At 41.9% G+C, this 21,313-nt stretch overlaps 2 protein-coding genes across 5 annotated transcripts in view; one reads left to right on the forward strand and one right to left on the reverse strand.

Annotated features, from left to right (window-relative positions):
• LOC126266773 (multifunctional methyltransferase subunit TRM112-like protein) overlaps positions 1–20,853 on the reverse strand; it is a 32,130-nt gene extending 11,277 nt beyond the window's left edge. The window contains exons 1-3 of the mRNA XM_049971306.1: positions 20,599–20,853; positions 20,404–20,505; positions 6,279–6,371 (exon numbers count right to left, since the gene is read on the reverse strand). Coding sequence (XP_049827263.1) covers positions 6,279–6,371; positions 20,404–20,505; positions 20,599–20,676 — 273 coding nt within the window. The 5' untranslated portion in view covers positions 20,677–20,853. The remainder of the gene's footprint in view (positions 1–6,278; positions 6,372–20,403; positions 20,506–20,598) is intronic.
• Positions 20,854–20,923: 70 nt separating this feature from the next.
• Positions 20,924–21,313, forward strand: part of LOC126266772 (coiled-coil domain-containing protein 102A-like) — a 94,133-nt gene continuing 93,743 nt past the window's right edge. For 2 of the 4 annotated variants that reach the window (XR_007548918.1, XR_007548919.1), the window contains exon 1: positions 20,941–21,301. Coding sequence is in view for 2 of the 4 variants with exons in the window: in XM_049971304.1 (XP_049827261.1) it covers positions 21,188–21,301 (114 nt within the window). In the remaining 2 variants the exon portion in view is untranslated. Of the gene's footprint in view, positions 21,302–21,313 lie in introns of all 4 variants that reach the window. The other 2 variants (XM_049971304.1, XM_049971305.1) reach the window with 2 other exon arrangements.

Raw genomic sequence — 21,313 nt, forward strand, 5'->3', positions numbered from 1 at the left:
CTGAAGTAGATGGTGCAAGAGCTACAGGGATGGAAGTGACCTCCATCATCAAGGGGGCAGGTGTAGTCTTCCAGCTCTGAGAGGGGACTGCGGTCGGCGGAGCTGATGGAGCTAGAACTGTTGTAGCGGCGGCGTAAGACGATGTCATGCGTACAGGATGTAGGCGTTCAAATTTCTTATTAGCCTCTGTGTAGGTCAGTCGGTCCAGGGTCTTGTACTCCATGATTTTCCTTTCTTTCTCGAGAACCCTGCAATCTGGCGAGCAAGGCGAATGGTGCTCTGCACAGTTGACACAGATGGGAGGTGGGACACATGGAGTATTGGTATGTGATGGGCATCCACAATCTCGACATGTGACGCTGGAAATACAGTGGGAAGACATAGGACCAAACTTCCAACATTTAAAGCACCACATTGGGGGAGGGATACAGGGTTTTACATCACGGCGGTAGACCATCACCTTGACCTTGTCGGGTAATGTACCACCCTCGAAGGCCAAGATGAAGGCACTGGTGGCAACCCGATTATACCTTGCGCCCCGGTCGACATGCCAAATGAAATGTACACCTCACCGTTCTAAACTGGCGTGCAACTCATCGTCGGACTGCAAAAGACAGTCCCTGTGAAGTATGATACCCTGGACTATATTTAAACTCTTATGGGGTGTGATGGTTACAGAAACATTCCCCAGCTTGTCACAAGCGAGTAAAGCCCGTGACTGGGCAGAGGATGCTGTTTTGATCAAGACTGACCCAGCTCTCATTTTGGAAGAGCTCTCCGCCTCCCCAAACTTGTCATCAAAATCATCCCATGTAGGCTTTCACGACCAGCGTCTTCATCAGTAAACACTTCCGGGTCTAAATTGCCGTGGTCGATCTGTAGAACTACTTCTCCCTGACGTTTCATTCTCAACTACGGAGAACATCTTCCGAGGTGAGTCGATGACTGGCTGCTAGGAGCTGGGGTCGCCGCTTATATGGAGATCGTAGAGGGCGCCACGTGACGTTCGGTGGCGCCCTCTACGATCTCCACATAAGCGGCGACCCCAGCTCCTAGCAGCCAGTCGTCGACTTACCTCGGAAGATGTTCTCCGTAGTTGAGAATGAAACGTCAGGGAGAAGTTCTACAGATCGACCACAGCAATTTAGCCCGGAAGTGTTTACTGATGTTGTCATCTAAATGTTCAACAAAACAATGAGGCTTCATCATGATGAAAGATTCCGCATCAGCTCTTGAACATACAAGGAACTGAGGTGAGTAAGAGCCGCTGTCATCCTTAGCCTGACGTTCCTCACATAGTGTTGCCAGTGAGGGGAACGATTTGGGGTCATACTTCTGTGCATGAATTGAGCCTGTGAACACTTAGAGATTTGACCACCAACAAGAGATGATGTACTACACTTCATTGCATGTCATCTGCCCTGATGCCACCCACTCCGACCAGGGGCCCTCCCCACGGGTGCCACCCAGCCGCAGCAAAGGCCACCTGGCAGGATGGCCATTGCCGGGGGTCTCAATGCCCCAGGGGGATGGGTATCTACCCCTTGGCATACGTAAGGAGTTAACGGCACAGGCATCAGCAGAGCGATCCCTGTGTTGTCAGGGGGCTACAACCAACAGGGTACATGACAACTCCACCACAATGGACTGGTTACCATGCTGGATATCAGGTGCAACCAAGCAAAGAAGTCCACTGTCATTGTCAGCGTAGAAAATGATACTGCACAGTTGATGGTAAAATATGCACCCAGGAGGGTGACCTCGCCCAGCGGTTGGAGAATGAGCAGAAGTGCAGATCCACGTCGAAGAATGATGTGATAGGTCTCAGCACATGATGCACCATGTAAGATGCCCTTTCCTAACTGGCTCGCTCTTTGGGAAAATTTTGAAAAATGGAGGTCAAATCCTTCAGGGGACCATCACAAAGGCCGAAACGTGCGACACTCCTTTTAGTTGCCTTTTACGACAGGCAGGAATGCCTCAGGCCTATTCTAACCTCTGGACCTGCAGGGGGCGAAAGCTCAAGTGGCCAACTTATTATGCTTAGAGCCTCTCTGAATTTTGAGGATGAGTTTTACTCCACACTACTCAAGGTTAGCGTGTAGTTCATCTGTTTGTATAGACAGATCTCAATGGAAGGAGGAGAGATGGTAACTGCTTTATCCTCAAGCTTATCACAGGCCAGGTGTGCCTGTGATTGGTTAGCATTCAAAGCTTTGATCAAGAAAGATCCATTTCCCATTTTCTCTACTGCAGTGGCTTTTCCAAATGTGCCCTCCATATTTTCAGAAAAACAATGGCGGCTTCTTTTCCCAAAAGATTCTGGAGCACACCAAGAATTAACTGATCCGTGTTTCCATGTCTCTTTGCCTGATCCTCAACCCATGGGGTGGCCAAAGGTGGAATGTCATGGAACTTTAATCTCTCTATTGATTTGTAACTGCTGAGATGGTCATGTTTGCACAGATGTTTTATTACAAATTGTCCATCCAGATGCTATTCTGAAAGCTCCCCCCAATAGCACCATTCTGGCACAGCAAAGGCTACATGGCACAGTAGCCATCAGCTGGCGTCCTGAATCGAACACACAACTAATCCTTCCCATACAAGGGGAACTCAACAGTATTTCTCACATTGTCTGGTGGCTACAAACATAAGGGTACATGAAGAGTCACCCATGATAAACTGGCTACCACACTATTTCAGGTGCAATTGTAAATCCAATTAAACAGCAAGTGCTGAGAATCACAGTACACAATGAATAGATTACACACCACATAACGCCTCCTTTTCTGAGGCACTTGCTTTTCTACAGAATTTAGAGAAGTTGAGGTCAAACACCGGAAGGTGACCATAACTAATCAAGCCAAACATGTCGAGGGAGAGGTTGTGATGTGAGCTAAAACTGACAGTCAGCCTGATGAACACCGTGTCATCAACATGAACACTTGAATAGGTACAAGATGCCTTGTAGTTGCCTTTTACATTGGGCAAGAGTTATCACAGGTCTGTTCCAGTCTCCAACACCACAATGGGTATTCTGCGAAAAAGAAACCCACATTTACCAAAGTAAGTTCTATTGTTCTTTATTTTTGCACATGTAGATGCAGATTTTTATCATTTGTAATCCATCTCTTGAATGTAAGCTCTGACCTCACCACTGATCTCTCTCTGAATTTAACAAGTCTCAAAAGAAGATTTTTCCTTTTTCTACAAAAATGTGCTATTTCATTTTAGCAACCAATACTGAATGAGAGCAGAATTAATATTTAATTTGTGCTCTGTCATTTGGAAATGGCTTCACATGGTTTAAAAAAGTCAATTTCATGCCCAGATGATGCCTTTGAGTTTCTTGTCATTTATGTAGACAACTCCGATACTGCATGTGAAACTAAATAACAGCAGAACTGCAGCAAATGACTACATAATGTAGCACTGGGTATGGTGTAATAGTTTTAACATGACTAACTGGGGTGAAAGGAATTATGATTCATCTGAGGAGATACTTCACCCAATGAATTTTCAGGGAACTTCAAAGTATTGAGTGGTATTCTTTAGGGAGTTTCTGATAACTTCTTAACAGCTCATTTTTTCCCACGAAAGAATAAACACAAAAATGAAAACAGCTGTCGATGGCTAGAGGTCTCTGGTGAGTGTCATTGATATAGAGGAGTCTTTTATTGGGCTGAAATCTAGAATAAAGATGGTACCAGCAAGGGCGTTGTTTTCTCTACAGCACACAGGTTGGAGAGGAGGAGATTAGTGTTTAACATCCCATCGACACTGAGGACATTGGACATGGAGCAGAAGCTTTCCATTAGGAAAGGATGGGGAAGGAAATCGGCCACACCCTTTCAAAGAAACCATCCCAACATTTCCCTGAAGCGATTTAGGGACATCACGGAAAACCTAAATCAGGATGGCTGGGCACATGTTTGAACCAATACAAGTCCAGTGTGTTAACCACTGTGCCACCTCACTCAGTAGCACACAGGTTGGCAAGATCAGTTTTGCGTACGCATCGATAGGGCAATTTTAGGCAACCAACATGAGGAAAAAATTATGTAGTTTGAGCATCAACATTAAATCATTTAATGTTATTCATGATTTCTTTACATTTTCTCAATCACAGCTTCAATATTCTTTACTACCCTTTCAAAAGAACACTGTTATGACAGACTGATATTTAGCACAACCCATCATCTAGGTTAGGCTGAACCATGATATGCTTGTGAAATGATGAAACCAATGAATGTCAAACTAGGACAAGGAGCTAAAAATTTACTGAACAGTTCAATTACTTATTCAGAAGAAAGTCAGCAATCAGAGGTGAAGTGCAACTCACTTTACTCTGTTTCGGTATTTTAACCATACATCAAAAGGTACATCTTTATTTTTATTTTTATGGCAATTACCTTGCTTAATTTTGTGATTATGATAACTGGTTTTTAACATGCTGGACACTGTGTCTTTATACCAACATCCAGAAAGTCTTGAAGAGTGATTGGTGGATGCTGACATGATGCAACCTGTCTCCCAAATGCATCTCAGACATACTCTATGAGTTTCAAATTGGGAAAGTGAGCAGGAGACACCTTGCATGCAATATCTTCCATTTACAAAAAAACACCAATCACCCGTGCTCTATGAGGTCGAGGTTTACGGTCCATCGATACGAAGTTTGGGCCCACAGCACGCTGCAACAACTGTGCATGAAATCCCAAAACCTCCTCACGATACCTGATGGCAGTTAAATCTTGCTGATTTACCCATACAATTTCATGAAGAGGTGTTTGATTGGTCAACATAATCCCTGGTCACACCATCAGGGATCCACCTCAATATCAGTCTCTTCCAACAATATTTGGGTCCCGAAATCATGTTCCATGTGCCATCCAGATGCAAATCCAACAACAATCACACTCCAGACCAAATCGGGACTCATCTGTGAAAAGAACATTGGCCCACTGTTCGGCCGTCCAGGTAGCATGTTGACTGCCCCATTCTAGATGTTCCCTTCAGTGAAGACATGCCAGAGTAAACAGACAGCATGTCTCCAACAATAAAGGCCACTATGCAGGAACCTTCTGTACACCTTTCGCCTTGGCACAACATGTCCATGGGGATGATGCGAGGTTAAATGCCAGTTTCAGTGGAGTACTAAGGCAGTACCGTCGTGTCCTTGCAGCCAAATAACAGTCCACTCTTTCTGATGTCACACATGTTCGGCCCTGTCCTGGTCTCCGGGATACAGTTTCAGTCTCTGTAATATTCCTATGGCCCTCCAGCAGAGAGTCTGTAGGCATCTCCTCTGTGCCCCACTGCACTGTCTGTGGCTACGTACACAGCAGATTGTGGATGTGTGTGGATGTGGGACTACCCTACAAACACTACCCTGCTTGATAGGTGCTCTGAAGTCATTGCTGGCGTGGTTGTCCATTGATCGGAATGCCATCTTCCAAGCAGAACATGACTGTAATGGCTTATCCTGACACTTTGCATGACTATATTGTGAATTGGACACAGGATGGGGAAATAGCAGTTTGTTGCTTTAATTTTGGACACCAGTGTATTTTCCTTTTGACAAGTAGTCACTACAATCTCTTAACATAGCAAAAAGTGAGAGACCATTACCTCATTAACAACTGATTAAACAGGAACCAAATTATTTTATAGAAAAAATTTATCAGTTATTTGGATTCAGAATAACAGTTGTGTTTTTTGCTGTTCTTTCCCCTTTCTCCATGAATCAGTGTATTGCCAGTTAATTCTTCATCACTAAAAACCATTGTAATCCAAGAAACATTTGCAAACTACTTCCTGACAGATTAAAATTGTGTGCCCAACTGAGACTCGAACTCGGGACCTTTGCCTTTCGCGGGCAAGTGCTCAACCATCTGTGCTACCGAAGCACGACTTGCCCAGTACTCACAGCTTTACTTTTGCTAGTACCTCGTCTCCTACCTTCAAAACTTTACAGAAGCTCTCCTGCGAACCTTGCAGAACTAGCAGTCCTGAAAGAAAGGATATTGCGGAGACATGGCTTAGCCACAGCCTGGGGGATGTTTCCAGAATGAGATTTTCACTCTGCAGCAGAGTGTGCGCTGATATGAAACTACACTAAATATTTTACAAGTAGCATAAATAAAAGGAACTTCAGCGCATTTTTGTACAGAAAACTTCAACTGGTCTTTATAATTTATTTTATGCTCTATTTTAAATTGCTGATGTGTCGTTTATCACTGGCTTAGAAAGTCTACAACTTTTACAATACATACCTCCAATAAAACATGGTGCACTTTTTTCAAAAATTCTTCATTGTTTTCAAAATCCTCAATTAAAGTCTGTGGTAAGTCCCCTGCATGCCCAATCTGGAAAATGAAAATTATAGCCACTTGCAAAATACTCCAAACTGCATGATGAAACACGAACAATTTAAAAATTATTAACTTTAGTCCAAGTAATGTCAAGATGTTTGAAAGGAAAGGTGATCATCCTGCAGGCCTAGAAAGGGACATATAATGCAGCAGTTACTCTGGTCAGTCTTAAGTACTAGTATTACTGACACAGTGAAAATAGTATCATCATCCAAATGATTTACAAGTGTTATGTTTCCTACAAACAACTATGAAATTCAAAGTGTGTCTCAGCTGTAAATATTGCTACTTACCATAAAGAAGGTATGTTGAGGACAGGCACAATTGAAAAAGTTACATTAAGCTTTCAGTCACAGACTTCATCGGTTGGTTGGTTGGTTTGTTTGTTTGTTTAACAGAGGGGGGAAGGGACTGAAGTAAAGGTCATCGGTCCCTTTTTCCAAAGGAAACAATGGCACAAGGGTGAGAATAAGACAATGAGACTTACAACACAAAACAGAATGACATGAAAAACCACAATGACTGAAGGGCAACAAACACTTAAACGGACAGAAGGGGACGAGAAAACCACAAAAACACAAGAAACAGGCAGAAGAGGTTAAAACAAGAAATCAGATTACCATGGCTGGCTGACCACAAGGATAAAAAAGGAAAAGCCAGGCACTCGGCAAAACATTAAAACCTCCACCCTGAAAGCACTAGGGTGGAGGATACACAGGGACAAAGGACATGTGATAAAACTTTGGGCAAATGATAAAACTCACCATCACAAATAAAATGTTGCTGAGATATTGTCGCCAAACACCGAAGGTATGATGCTGGGAAAGTTTAAAGTCCACCACACAGCGGCTAAAAGTGGGCACTCCAGCAAGAGATGGGTGACTGTCATTTGTGAGCCACAGCAACACTGAGGTGGGTCCTCACGACGGAGGAGATAAACATGCATCAGCCAAGTATGGCCAATGCAGAGACGACAGAGAACCACAGAGTCCCTGTGGGAGGCGCGCACGGAGGTCTTCCACACATTTGTAGTTTCCTTAATGGCAAGCAGCTTGTCGTGCATAGTTAGGTTATGCCATTCTGTCTACCAAAGCCGCAAAACCTTGTGGTGTAATACTGAATGCAGGATAGTTTCAGCAAAGCCGATCTCCGTAAGCAGTTTCCGTGTAGCCTGTTTGGCCAGCCTGTCAGCAAGTTCGTTAACTGGTATTCCGAAATGACGTGGGGTCCAGACAAACACTACTGAACGACTGGACCATTCTAGGGCATAGATGGGCTCCTGGATGGTCGCTACCAAAGGGTGATGAGGGTAGCATTAGTCGATACCTTGTAGGCTGCTCAAGGGGTCAGTACACAGGAGAAATGGCTCACCTGGACATGAGCAGATGTGCTCAAGAGCACAAGATATGGCTGCCAGCTCTACATTGAAAACACTGCAGCCATCTAGCAAGGAGTACTGTTCTATATGTCCTCCAAGAACATAGGCAAAGCCAACATGACTATCAGCCATCGGTGCAAACTACTACATGGCCCCAGTACATGTCGAGAATCGAGAGGAAGTGACAGCGGTGAGTTGCATGGTTAACTGAGTCCTTAGGGCCATGTGAAAGGTCCAGGAGAAGCAGTGACATAGGTGTACACCAAGGAGGTGTTTGTGAATGAACCTCAAGTATAGGTGGTAAAGGCAAGGACTCCAGTTCAGAAAGAAGGGATCGGACATGAACTGCAATTGGAAGCCCTGACCTGGGCCGCTGATGCGGGAGGTGAACCGCCGTGGGTGGGAAAGAGAGACGGTAATTCGGATGCGAAGGAGAACTACGAACGTGTGCAACATAAGTGGAGAGCAATTGCGCACTGCTATCCTCCAATGGAGGGACTCCGTTCTCCACTAGGAAGCTGGTCACCGGACTCACCCTAAAAAGCTCCTGTCGCTAGGTGAACGCCACAGTGGTGCACTGGGTTGAGTAAACACAAAGCTGAGGGCACCACAAAACCATAAAACAGACTGCCATACTCAAGGTGGGATTGAACAAGGGCTCTGTAGAGCTGAGCAGCACAGAGTGATCTGCACTCCAGTTGGAATTGCTCAGGCAGCAGAAGGCACTGAGGTGCTGCCTCCACTTCCGCTTAAGCCAAAGGAGGTGAGGAAGCCAAGTCTTTTGGGCATTAAAAACCAGCCCTAAGAGCCAATATGTCTCCACTACAGTGAGTGGATCGTCATTAAGGTAAAGTTCTGGTTCTGTATGAACGGTATGACGCCGACAGAGGTGGATAAAACACAACTTTGTGTGGCTGAAAACTGGAAACTGTGGGCTACAGCCCATGACTGCACCTTATGGATAGCTCCCAGTAGGTGCCGCTCAACAACACCAGTACTGGTGGAGTAGCATGAAATACAGAAATCTGTCTGTATATAGAGAAGGTGAGACGGATGGCCCTACAGCTCCTGCTAGACCATTAATGGACACTGAAAATAGAGATACACTCAATACGGAGCCCTGTGGGACCCCATTCACCTGGATATGGGGGGGAACTATGGAAGGCAACAACTTGGACACAGAAAGTATGAAGCGACAGGAAATTTTTGATGAAAACGAGCAGAAGACCATGGAGACCCCACTCATATAATGTGGCATGGATATGATGTCACCAGATCATGTCATACTCTTTTCGTAAATCAGAAAAGACGGCAACAAGGTGTTGGCACCAGAATGATGGTGCTCTCCTGCAACTGCAATGGAAAGACGCCATCACACCAGATCAGGTTGAAGATGACAAGGAGATGTCGCTTTTAGTCAGATGAGAGACCTTCAATCATCTTACTGTGGATCCAATCTGGCCCAGGAGCTGTGTTAGGGTAACATGCGAGGGCACTGAGGAACTACTACTACGTAAATGGGGCGTTATAGGGTTACTGCAGCATGTAGCAAATGAGAGGATTTTCCTTTCTATCTGCCATTAGATGGTGTGAAAGGTTGCGAGGTAATTCTCCAACACAGAGGCTAGAGGATATTGCTCAGCAATCGCATTTGTGTCGTTAGGTTATGTTAACACCGGGAAAACTTCTTGGGGTCTGGTACCCGAAAACATGTTTGATCTTTGCCCAAACTTTGGAAGGTGACATATGGCATCCAATGATCGAGACATATCTCTCCCAGCATTCCTGCTTCCATGATTTGATAAGTTGGCGAATGTGAGTACGGAGCTGTTTAAAGGCTATGAAGTGCTCCAGGGAAGGGTGCCACTTATGTCGCTGTAGAGCTCGCAGAGGCTCCTTAATTGCTTCAGCAACTTCCGGCGATCATCAAGGGTCTGTCTTTAACTGACGGCACCCTAAAGAGTGTTCTCCAATGTACAAATGGGAGAAGTCTTGGGCTGCAAATCAATGGCTCGAGCATATTGCTCAGCAATCGTGTTTGTGTCGGTAGATAACATGCCACTGATGTTAATGCCAGGGACACCTGTCGAGGTCTGTTAAACAAAAAGATGTCTGATCTTCATCCTACACTCTTGGGAAGCTGATGTATAGTCGAGATGAATCTCGACCAACACTCCTGTTTGTGTCTTTTGATAAACTGGCGAACACAGGCACAGAGCCGCTTAAAGGCTATTAGGTGCTCCAGGGAGGGATACTACTTATGCCACTGTAGAGCTCGCCAGCATTCCTCAATTGCCTCAGAGGCTTCTGGTGACCACCAAGGGACCACCTTTCTCCGGGGGGCACAATAAAGAGTGAGGGATCACATTTTCCACCTCAGTACAAATTGTTGTAGTTGCCTGCTCAACCATCACATCGATGTTACCATGTGGGGGTGAGTGAAGGGTGCCCGCAGAGGTAAAAGTTTCCCTGTCTGCCTTGTTTAAAGACCATCTGGACAGGCTTCCATGGGCCTGAGGCCGGGGCAGTGACAGGACGAAGAAGGGAAGTGGTCACGACCATACAAGTAATCATGTGTTCTCCAGTGGATAGGCGAGAGAAGTCCTCAATTGCAAATGGATAAATCAGTGGCCAAGTAACTACCTCGAGCCACAATGAAATGTGTGGCGGCCCCAGTATTCAAGAGGCAGAGGGTGGACTGAAACAGTAAAGTTTTGAAATCCTTGGTCAGTAAGCACAGTGCCACCCCACAGGGGGTTGTGTGTATTAAAATCACCCCAAAGTAAGAAAGGCTTAGGGAGTTGATCAATCAGCGCAGCTAATACATTCAGGGATACTACACCATCTGGAGGAAGATATACACTGCAGACAGTTATTTCCTGCGCCATCCTTATTCTGACAGCCACATCTTCAAGAGGGGTTTGAAGGGACACAGGACTGAGTTTAAGACATAAACATAAACTCCACCTGACACACTATTATAGTCACTATGGTTCCAGTAGTATCCCTTATAGCCGCAGAGGGCAGGGGTTCGCACTGCTGGGAACCAGGTTTCCTGGAGGGCAATGCAGGAAGCAGGTATAAAGCTTAACAGTTGCCGTAACTCAGCTAGGCAGTGGAAAAAACCGCCACAATTCCACTGGAGGATGACATCATGATGACACTTGGAAGGCATGGAATGTTCCATGAGGCAGTTTATGCCTCAGGGTCACCTGCTGCCACTGACTTATTGCTTCAGCAGTCTATATCCAATTCGTCTGAGAGTCCAGCGAGATCTAGGTCCTCAGTGGACGCCAGAATCGCCACCTTATTCCCAGACACAGAGCATATAGGTAGCAGTTGTGGGAGTGCCACTACAATTTTCTTGGCCTTAGGGATCTTCTTTTTGAACTTTTCTCGCTGTTCCTTGGGTTTCTCTGGCTGGGAGGGCTTCACTGATGCTGTCTCCAGCACTGAGGATGAAGACCTATGCCCAGCTGCTTTTGGGCACTACAGTCATTGACAGGCATCTTATTTCCCACTAGCAGAAACCTGGGAAGGGATTGACCCAAGGGACCCCTTCTCGGTAAGAGGAGCCGAAGGAGACTTATGCTTCTCCGGCTGAGATGTGGGGACTGGTGTCCCTGATGGTCGGAGGAGGGTGGGGGGTGGGACAGTGCTCCCAAGGTAGGTGGTGCGGGAGCAACATCAGGGGAAGAGCCCCACCTCCCGATCAAGGAGGCAGGTATAGCCTTCTGGCTCTGAGAGCCGACTGGAATTTGCGGAACTGATGGGGCTACTACTGTTGTTGTAGCGGTGGCGTATGAGGAGGTTATAGCCACAGGATGTAGGCATGCATATTTTCTCTTAGCATCAATGTAGGTCCATCAGTCCATTTTCTTGTATTCCATGGTTTTATTCTCTTTCTGTAAAATCCTGCTGTCTGGCAAGCAAGGTGAATGATGCTCTCTGCAGTTGACACAGATGGTAGGCGGGTCACACGGAGTATTGGGATGTGATGGACATCCACAATCTCGACATGTGACGCTGAAAGTACAGCGGGAAGACATATGGCCAAACTTCCAGCAGTTAAAGCACAGCATTGGGGGAGGGATATATGGCTTGACATCACAGCAGTAGACCATCACCTTGACCTTCTCGGGTAAGGTGTCACCCTCGAAGGCTAAGATGAAGGAACCTGTGGCAATTTTATTATCCCTCAGACCCCAATGGATGAGCCGGATGAAATGAACACCTTGCCACTCTAAAGTGGTGTGCAGCTCGTCGTCAGACTGCAAAAGAAGGTCCCTGTAGAATATAATACCCTGGACCATATTTAAGCTCTTATGTGGTGTGTTGGTAAAAGAAACACCTCCCAATTTGTTACAAGGGAGAAAAGCCCACCACTGGGCAGAGGATGCTGTTTTTATGAAGACTGACCCAAAACGCATTTTAGACAAGCCCTCCACTTCCCCAAACTTGTTCTCTAAATGTTCTATAAAAAACTGTGGTTCCACCGAAACAAAGAATACCCCATCAGTTCTTGTGCATATGAGGAACCAGGGTGAATAAGGTTTGCTGCCATCCTTAGCCTGGCATCCCTCCCATGGTGTGGCCAGGGAGGGTAATGATTTAGGATCATACTTTCTTGCAGTGAACTGAGACTTGGAATGCTTAGTGACTGCTGGTGTTCGATCACCAGCAAGTGATGACTTGGTACACTTCATCGCACGTCATCTGCCCTGATGCCACCCACTCCGACCAGGGGGCCTCCCCATGGGCCCCAACCAGCCGCAGCAAAAGCCACCTGGCAGGATGGCCTTCGCCGAGAGTCCTGATGCCCCAGGGTGACGAGGATCTACTCCTTGGTATACACGGGGATTAATGGTGCAGGTGTCAGCAGAGCGATCCCTGTGTTGTCAGGAGGCTACAACCAACTGGGTACATGGCGGCCCCACCACAACGGACTGGCTACTGTGCTGGATATGAGTGCAAAGAAGTCCATGGTTATCGTCGGCACAAAAAGTGACATTGCATAGTGCATGGTGGAAAACATACCCAGGAAGGTCTCCTCACCCAAGAGGTGGAGGTCGAGCTGGACTGCAGTGCGACGACAAGAAAGTGGGCTGAAGATCTGAATGCACAATGGATACTACGCACCATGCAAGGCACCATTCCCCAATTGGCTCAGTCTTTGGGAAAATTTTGAAAAATGGAGGTCAAACCCTACAGGGGACCATCACATAAAGGCCGAAATGTGAGTGACTCCCTTTAGTTGCTTCTTACAACAGGCAGGAATACCCTGGGCCTATTCTAATCCCCGGACCCGCAGGGGGGACTTTATCAGTAAAAGAGGGCCTGGAGTTGGGCAGTAACATGTGTATGATGTGTGCTTTCTTGTGTGTATGAATGGCTTGTGTGTGTCTTTTACTGACAAAGGCTGTGGCCCAAAACTTTATGTAAGTGTCCTTGTCTGCAACTTAAAATGTCTTCTTTACGGTAAGTGGCAATCTGTCTTCCCCTGCATTTGCATTTAACTGCATTTTTTTTTTTAAGAGCAAATTCCCCAGGCACTGGAGTCCAACAGTGTGAACTTCAGCAGGACACTAAATTTTTATTCCTACTGTTGGTTTTTTTATTTTAGTATTTAGCAACACTCCTAAGAAAATGAATCCAATCTTCAAACATTTAACGAAATTTTAAGTGAAGAACCAATTACAAACAGGTAGTTCTGTCACTGAACAACATCATCACAGGTTGTAGGCAACAGCTATCGAGTAGCAGGTTGTAATGAACAACACATGACTGAGTTCACCTTTCAGCAAGTAACCAAGTGTGTCTTATGAGACACAAGCATGAGAGGAATATAACCCTCAACTACTACGGACTGCCTCTATGATTTTTTGTCCTATGACATTTCACACACCCCGGGGATGCAAAATGGGCTCTTCTGTGTACCTTCCTATTACATGGCAAGCTACAAGTGTCAGAACTCTTGCATTGTTGCTGCTCTGTTTCTTATTTATAGGCCTTGAAAGGTCTCACAGATGTACCATAGTGTTTGTGTAGTAGTACTGTTGCATGCTACTGTTTCTCCGTAGCGGGGAAAACTGAATCTTCTATGCAACGTGTTTTTTGTAAGACAGAGGTGTATGTTCAAGAACATCTCAGTGAAGTCTTTGGTGAAGACTTTGACGACAGTGATAATGACTCTAAATTTAAGATATTTAGTGATAATGACACTAATTCAGAGCAGGACACTGAAACTGGCGAAGATGTGAGAGCACATGATGATGGGGTCATTCCACGTCATATCATGCAGATCATGTCACCCATCATTTCAGATGGTCATGAAACTTTGCACATTTGGTTATATTTATAACATAAGAACTTTTGCAAAAAAAAAAAAAAAAAACTTTTCTATATTTAATTTTATGAGTAGTGATATTCTGATAACTGGACTCTGCAAGAATGTTAATGCAAAATGGTACTTATCTACATAAATGCCCTTAACTCAGGTGTTTATGAAGCTTTTGATTTGAATTTCTTTTCGTAAGTTAAGAGAAGCACATACTTAATAGGCATGTAATTATTTACGCAGTAAAGTTACAAAGAACAATACAAAAAATTAATGTGTGTCACTTTCCAATTTCCCGAAAAAGTACACGCACATTGAAGGTTGCTTATATCACATTTCTCCAGTGTGGTGGGAACTTATAATTGATCTTACATAAGACCCAGGACAGTACACATTGTAATAAAATTATTAATAGGTTGTCTATGAATGGACACACAAATAAATTTGAACTCACAATACTTTGTGATGTAAAGAAAATAATAATAATAATAATAATAATAATAATAATAATAATAATAATAATAATAAATAATATCCATACCTGACACCCACTGCCTTAGATTTTCACGAAGCTTTTTCTACTTGTTACTTTCTGCATTGCAATAGTCAACACAATATTTCTGCTCGAACGTCATGTAGTTTGAGGGGGGAAAAAATGGAACTTTTTTACAAATGTAAATGCCGCAACTGAAATTTGTCATTTGGATTGAATTACTTCAGACAAAAATAATAAAAATTATTATTATTATAACAGAAAGTATCTTATTTTCAACACATTACTGTCATATTTCCTCAAGTGTCACAGAAGGGATGTATCTTTATTGGGAAAAAATATAATAACTATTCTTAAGAGAATACAAAAATCAACTTAAGCTGTTGGGGTGCAAACAAAGATTATTAAATATGTAGAACACTTGCTGACAGCTGATACATGATTTATTTTTATCAAAACTATGATATTATTACAAAAAAATGGCACACCCCGAGTTTTGATAGATATTGGATGTTTATTGAACATATGTCACATCATTGTTCAGAAGATCATTCAAATCAGATTATGTAAACTGACAACCTATGGTAAGACTGCCGCGTGAAAGTACAAAGCTAAAAGTTACAACTTCAATTGAAACATTTTCACTACACAGGTTAACTTTATTTAGAGTGTCAAATTAGCATCTTTAAACAACAATTATTCTAGCAACAATAATGTTGATTTAAAAAGTACATTTTCAGCAGGGAGGATTCCTGAAACTATCAATGAAACTTCTTAACATCTCTATTTTTAGTCTACTGTTACAAATTACATTGTGTTAACTGCATATCTTTTTCATTGAAGCAACACACTCTGCCTAATGATGTTGATTTAGGTACACCAACAGCACATAAAGTGTTTTCCAAAGGCACAAAACTAGACTCTTCCTTCTCTGGCCAAAAGAATGACACTGTTGGTCCAGGTGGGTGCAAAAAAAAGTAGTTCATTGTCTCCATCACAGACATTTCTGACAAAGGCAAAATACCATCTGTCATCATATACAGCTGCTACAAAATAATATTTTTGAAGACGAGTGCATGTCCATTGTAGGGCATTTGCATTGAATGATCAGGGGAGGGGGGGGGGGAGGAAAAAAAATCGAGCAAAGCAAAGTTACTCTTCTGATCTCTAAAGAATCACATGAAAGTGGGTAAGTGGGTTGTACTGGTGAAAATTCCTGGTACCGGGCATTGTGCAGGTTGTTGAAATCTCTTCGAGGTTCCTGCATAGGAAATCTACATTGATTTTCTCAAAATAAATAAATAGTCAAATTTGCAGAAATCAAGCACCAGATGCAGTTGTTATTTGTCCATCGCCAGCTAGTTGAAGACTAGCTCTTCTCAATATACATTTTATAGTTCCTCCCAAACCATCATACACAAAATTACAGTGGCTAGTAGCAAAAAAGGAATGCTCAGCATAAATAGAAAAATTGTTTTTATGTTCTCACACATTTTTAAAGCTTTTTCTATTCTTAACATTGAGCAGCACATCTATCAGTGAAATAATGCACTTTCTTTACTTGTGAGCAACACTATGCAAGCCACTTAACCATTTCTTTCTGAACAGCATTTACAATTCCTACATAATGTTCCATATCATCAATTATACAGCAGTGGTTCACTATTGCCGATTTACTTTCTTCATTTACCATGTAAACACACACGGAATGGATTGCACAGCTGCTTCTTGTCCAGTGGTAACTCAATTTCATTATGAATTACTAAACTGTAGTTTTCAGCAAAGTCCATTAACAGAATTACCGTACTTTTTCCGGGGTTAGATTTTATTTCAATTTTTTTCAATGATTTTGACTGACAGACACAAATGAGTGTGGTTCAAGTGCCTGTAATTTTTTTACCAATAAGTATACATACCCACCAACAGTTGCACACTGCTTCACCTATTCTGCCCAATGATCTGTGTTTATCCACTGGCTGAACTAAATATCACCACCATCATCTTTATAAGCTAATTTTGTTTTAATAGTTCTGACACAGAATGAGTGCTGGCAGCACCAGCTAAAGTACACAATAATTTAGAAAGACTAATGTTAATGTTTGTATTTTGCATATATACATTCTTCTGATAGCCAACTGTCTTTTCCTCCTGGTAACATTAAAGTATATTCATCATTTTGGTAACAATCAGTGACAATCTTTTCCAATTCATCAGCAATAACTTTTCCCCCTTTTTGTTTAGGAATTGATAGGATACCTATTTCTGCTTTGTTTCCTTACTTGTCAAACCACATAATCTAACACTGAATTCTGACATGGTTTTCTTTTGACCATGAGGGTGGGGTTGAAGTTTAAATTTTTTTAGGTACTCTTACATTAGCCATTTTTTTCTTTCATTGACAATATCATGGCATCAAAATCTTTGGTTTCTTAGCAATTTTATGATCAAATTTTTCTTCACTACAGTGAGAATCTTCAATACTGTAAACTAATGCCCAGTACACTTTTTTTTCCAAAACATGCTTTACTTTTTCTACTCTCTTTTTGCCACATGAAGCGTTCCTGTGATTTGTAACGAAGTAAAGTTTTAAGGGAGACCACCCTAAATCATGTAAAGATTTATTTGCATCCTCAGCACTTTGGCTTTTTAGTACTTATTCATAAAATGTCATCTCTGGATCATCTGCATCACTCATTTCTATCACTGATGTCAGTTTTCTGTTCACAAATCTTACCATATGTGCACACTTTTTGGCCTGGTTTTTACACAACAAAGACAAGCAAACTGATCTCGAAGATATTTTAACTGTTTTTCTTGAAAGAATCACAATAAATTCTTTGACGACTTTCAAAAACTTAAGTAATAGTACATATGATGTCCACATACAGCACCACTTTCTTGATCTCATGGAAAGATTACAATGGATCGCAGCAATATCAAATCTCATTGGTCTTAACTCAGCTCTTCTATTTTTTGTAGAGTTTATACAAAGGTATAGGTTGTCAAATGATATGGTGTTTATAGTCCATTCCAACAGTGCATGAATTCACATTTTCCACAGCAATTATCTGAGCACCAATTCACTAAAACCATACCTTATACAATTGGAATGATTGGTGCAGCACCACAAACAGTTATAAGCCATCTCAGAAAAAGGCAACGAGCAACCGAGACCAAATAGACTAATTCTTGCATGTAAGTTATTCTCAACAATGAATTTCAGCAATTGTTGCATTGTTTTCAGGCCTATAAAGGTTTCAAACAAGCTACTGCTGCCTAAGAACTTTTTTTTTATCACTATGAGCAGTTGATTGGGCCAACACATAAATCACATATATTTTAGTCTTTAAAATATTAGTGAATTAGTCAAGTGAAAGGAAATAAATTTCCACTAGTGTTTACTTGTCTGCCTAGAATGAGTTATTCTTAAATATATGCTAATGTGATACCCCTGCATCTGAGGCAGTGTGAAAGTGAATAGATGAACTTCCTTACAATGACCCTTTTCAATTACAGCAAAAAATATTTTGATTTAATCTGTGTATGTTCATTAGTAGAAAACCCATTAAAATTTTTATTTTATTAGAAAGCTTACAATCTAGGGATTATTTGAGACCAAAATCAGTTCCCTGCAGGTTGGAGAAATATGATATAAGCATTTTCCCCACATTCTTGCAATTTTTCTGAAATCAAAAATTGACACATACTAATATATTTTTTAAAACTATCTTTGTACCTTTACTGCTTCAATAACTGGATACCTGTTAATTATATGCCTTACTTCTGAAAAAAATCCAAATTAATAGCTTCATAAACACCTGAGTTATGGGCATTTATGTAGATAAGTACCATTTTGCATTGACATTCTTTCAAAGCCCAGTTACTACATTTAAAATTCGATAAAAAAATGAAGTTATAGTTTGAGACGAAAAAATTTGTGCAGGAGTTCCTGTATTGTGAGTATGAGCAAACGAGCAAAGTTTTGTGAATATCTGAGGTAGAGGGTTACAAATCCTTGAATTACTGTGTGTTTTGACATGGAGTGACCAGATGGAGAATTTACTTCTTCAGTAAGAACAGATGTTTTCACTGGGAGAAACAGCAGACACCACCTAAAGTAAGAACAAGGCACCACAATATTGTCTTGCAGCTTCCTGGGCTGTGACAGTCAGAGAAAAGCCTTTGGTTTTGCATGTATGGAAACTGTTCGTCACCAAAGATATTCTAGACGAAATCATTTTATGGACAAATCTGAAAATATCTGAACTTAGAGGACAATAGATTGGCCTATTAGAGTATTCAGCCATTTTCAGATTAGTGAACAAATCGGTTAACAGCTTGGTTGAAACCGATGGAACAGGCAGAGATGTTTTCATGCACTGTTAGTAAATACAATTATGATCAGAATGGGAGAAAGAAGGTAGACAAGTCCGCACCAATTTCACAAATATTCTTGTGTTTCAGGTGTGTTCAGAAAGTATACGCCAAACAGACGGGCAAAATTCGGCTTGAAGATTCAGTGCTTGACTGGTGATCATACAATTTACATATATAATGTGCACATTTATTCCTGAAAAAACAGTAATGGTCACATCCTTTGTATAAGAAAGGTCACAGTATTCCCACACAGGTTGTTCTTCAACTGGTGAAACCTACTGAACAGACATGGAGAAATATTACAGGTGACAACTGGTATTCATCAGTAGAACTAGCCAATGAACCACAGAAAAACGGCCTCATATACATCAGTACACTGAAAATAAAAAACAGATACCTCAGCAGCCTCTACCTAATAAGAAACAAGATGTGAAGACAACTGTTTATGGTTTTACAGGAGACATGACAGATTTCCTTCATACCCAAGAAGTCCAAAGCAGCAATACTGTCTTCATCTGTGCACCATGCAACAAACAATGATCCTGAATCAGAAAAACCTGAGCTCATCCTGTTTTATAACACAACAAAATCTGGTGTGGACTGTCTCCACCAGAGGTGTGATCCTTATTCATCAAGTCACCCCCAAGAAGATGGGCTTTGGTCATTTTTTTCACATTAGTGGATGCTGCTTGTGGTGTGAATTCTTATGTGATACATGAAGATTGTCCAAAGCCAGAAGTAATGACAAGACTGATCGCCAGAAAGACTCAAGCAAGAGGTCTTTCTGAGTCTCATATGAAACAGACTTTTTATTGAACACTTGCCATGAGAGGTGAGTGACATTATTAGAAATATAATTTGCATACAAAATGTACTACAGACATCGAAAAAACAGACGCAGGAACTCATTATACTAGGTAAGTAGCTATTATGCTTTCTCTTGAAAGTAAAATATGGCAAAGTTTCTCTCTTTATTGAATTATGGAGCGCAATAGTCGCTCTATATTGAAATGACAAGCACTAAACTCTAAACTTACTTTGATTACAATTCCTCATAAACGAATCGTGTTTTTCCAACTATTTATGTTGCAGTTCTGTAATCTCTCTATGATGATTATCTGTGAGTGAGTAGAGAGCTAACTATCTAGGCTTACTGTTAGTTTTGTAGCACACAAATTAAGAATACACTGCAATTTTTGTTGTGCTTTACTGTTTAAAAACATATAAATTTCCACACAATCTACTTCTAATAAGTGTAATGACGACGGGATGTCATGAAAAAATATTCAACGGTTTCATACATAGTACATAAAAAAATAAAAAGTTGGTCTGAGAGGCCCTCCATAGTATTTATATTGCTACAACGTCCGTAGTAGTTAAAGGTTAAAGAAAACATAATGCATATAAATTTAATTGGTGTTCGGCTTATGAGAGTACTTACGCTGTCGGCTGCATGCCACAGCGTATTCCAGTCCAACTTCGGTATGAGCCGGGTCACAAATTCTGAATTAAATTCAGATTCTAGAATTTTAATGTCCTTAGCCTTGAACGAAGAAAAATTTGTTGTGAGCTGATCAAATATCGACACAATTAAGTCTTCAAAAGCTGTCATTTAAATTACGATGGATTAACTTACCACTATTCCGAGAGGATAACCTACAGTTACGCCTTTCATACACCGCGATGTCAACAAGTTATGAGTTAATAGCTTCATTTTCAGAGCCTTCAAGGCTGTTTATAACAGTTACACAAACAAATAAAAAGCAGCTCTCTAGTCGAGAGACAATACAACACCCCACGTGCAGAATTCTCTCAGCCTGTCAATGAATACTGGATACAAAATACTAGTAAATAGTATACAAATGTTGTCACTCCGGTTTTTCTTATGTTAAAGTCTTTGAAATATTATCGATCTTCGTGTGAAAGATAGTCATCCGCCGCCAACGGCAATGACAGTAGTATCTTTGCATCTGTCAGTGTCGCCAGAGATGTAGACCAATGTTTTCGCGTAGGAGTCTGTGCTGCATAACAAATGTGTTTTGTTGAAATGTCATGTAATCATATGTAAGTGTTATTTTCAAAAACTGTAATTCAGCTTTATGTGGAAGGATTTTCACTGCCTGCGATAATTGTTGCATACTTGATTTTATAACATGACAGCAGAACAATGAATTATTAAGTGCATTATTACTGCAGTCATTGGGTTACTAAATAAAAAAGAAAATATGGCACAGAGTAGCTCCAGTGGCACGTCGTCTAGGCGGCACGGGAGGAGCGATCACGATACAGCTTCATTAACATCAAGCAGATATGCCGACGCCGAATGGGAAGCCAAGGAGGTACGTATTCGT

Source organism: Schistocerca gregaria, chromosome 4 (genome assembly GCF_023897955.1).
Source record: "Schistocerca gregaria isolate iqSchGreg1 chromosome 4, iqSchGreg1.2, whole genome shotgun sequence".
Classification (NCBI taxonomy): Eukaryota; Metazoa; Arthropoda; class Insecta; order Orthoptera; family Acrididae; genus Schistocerca; species Schistocerca gregaria.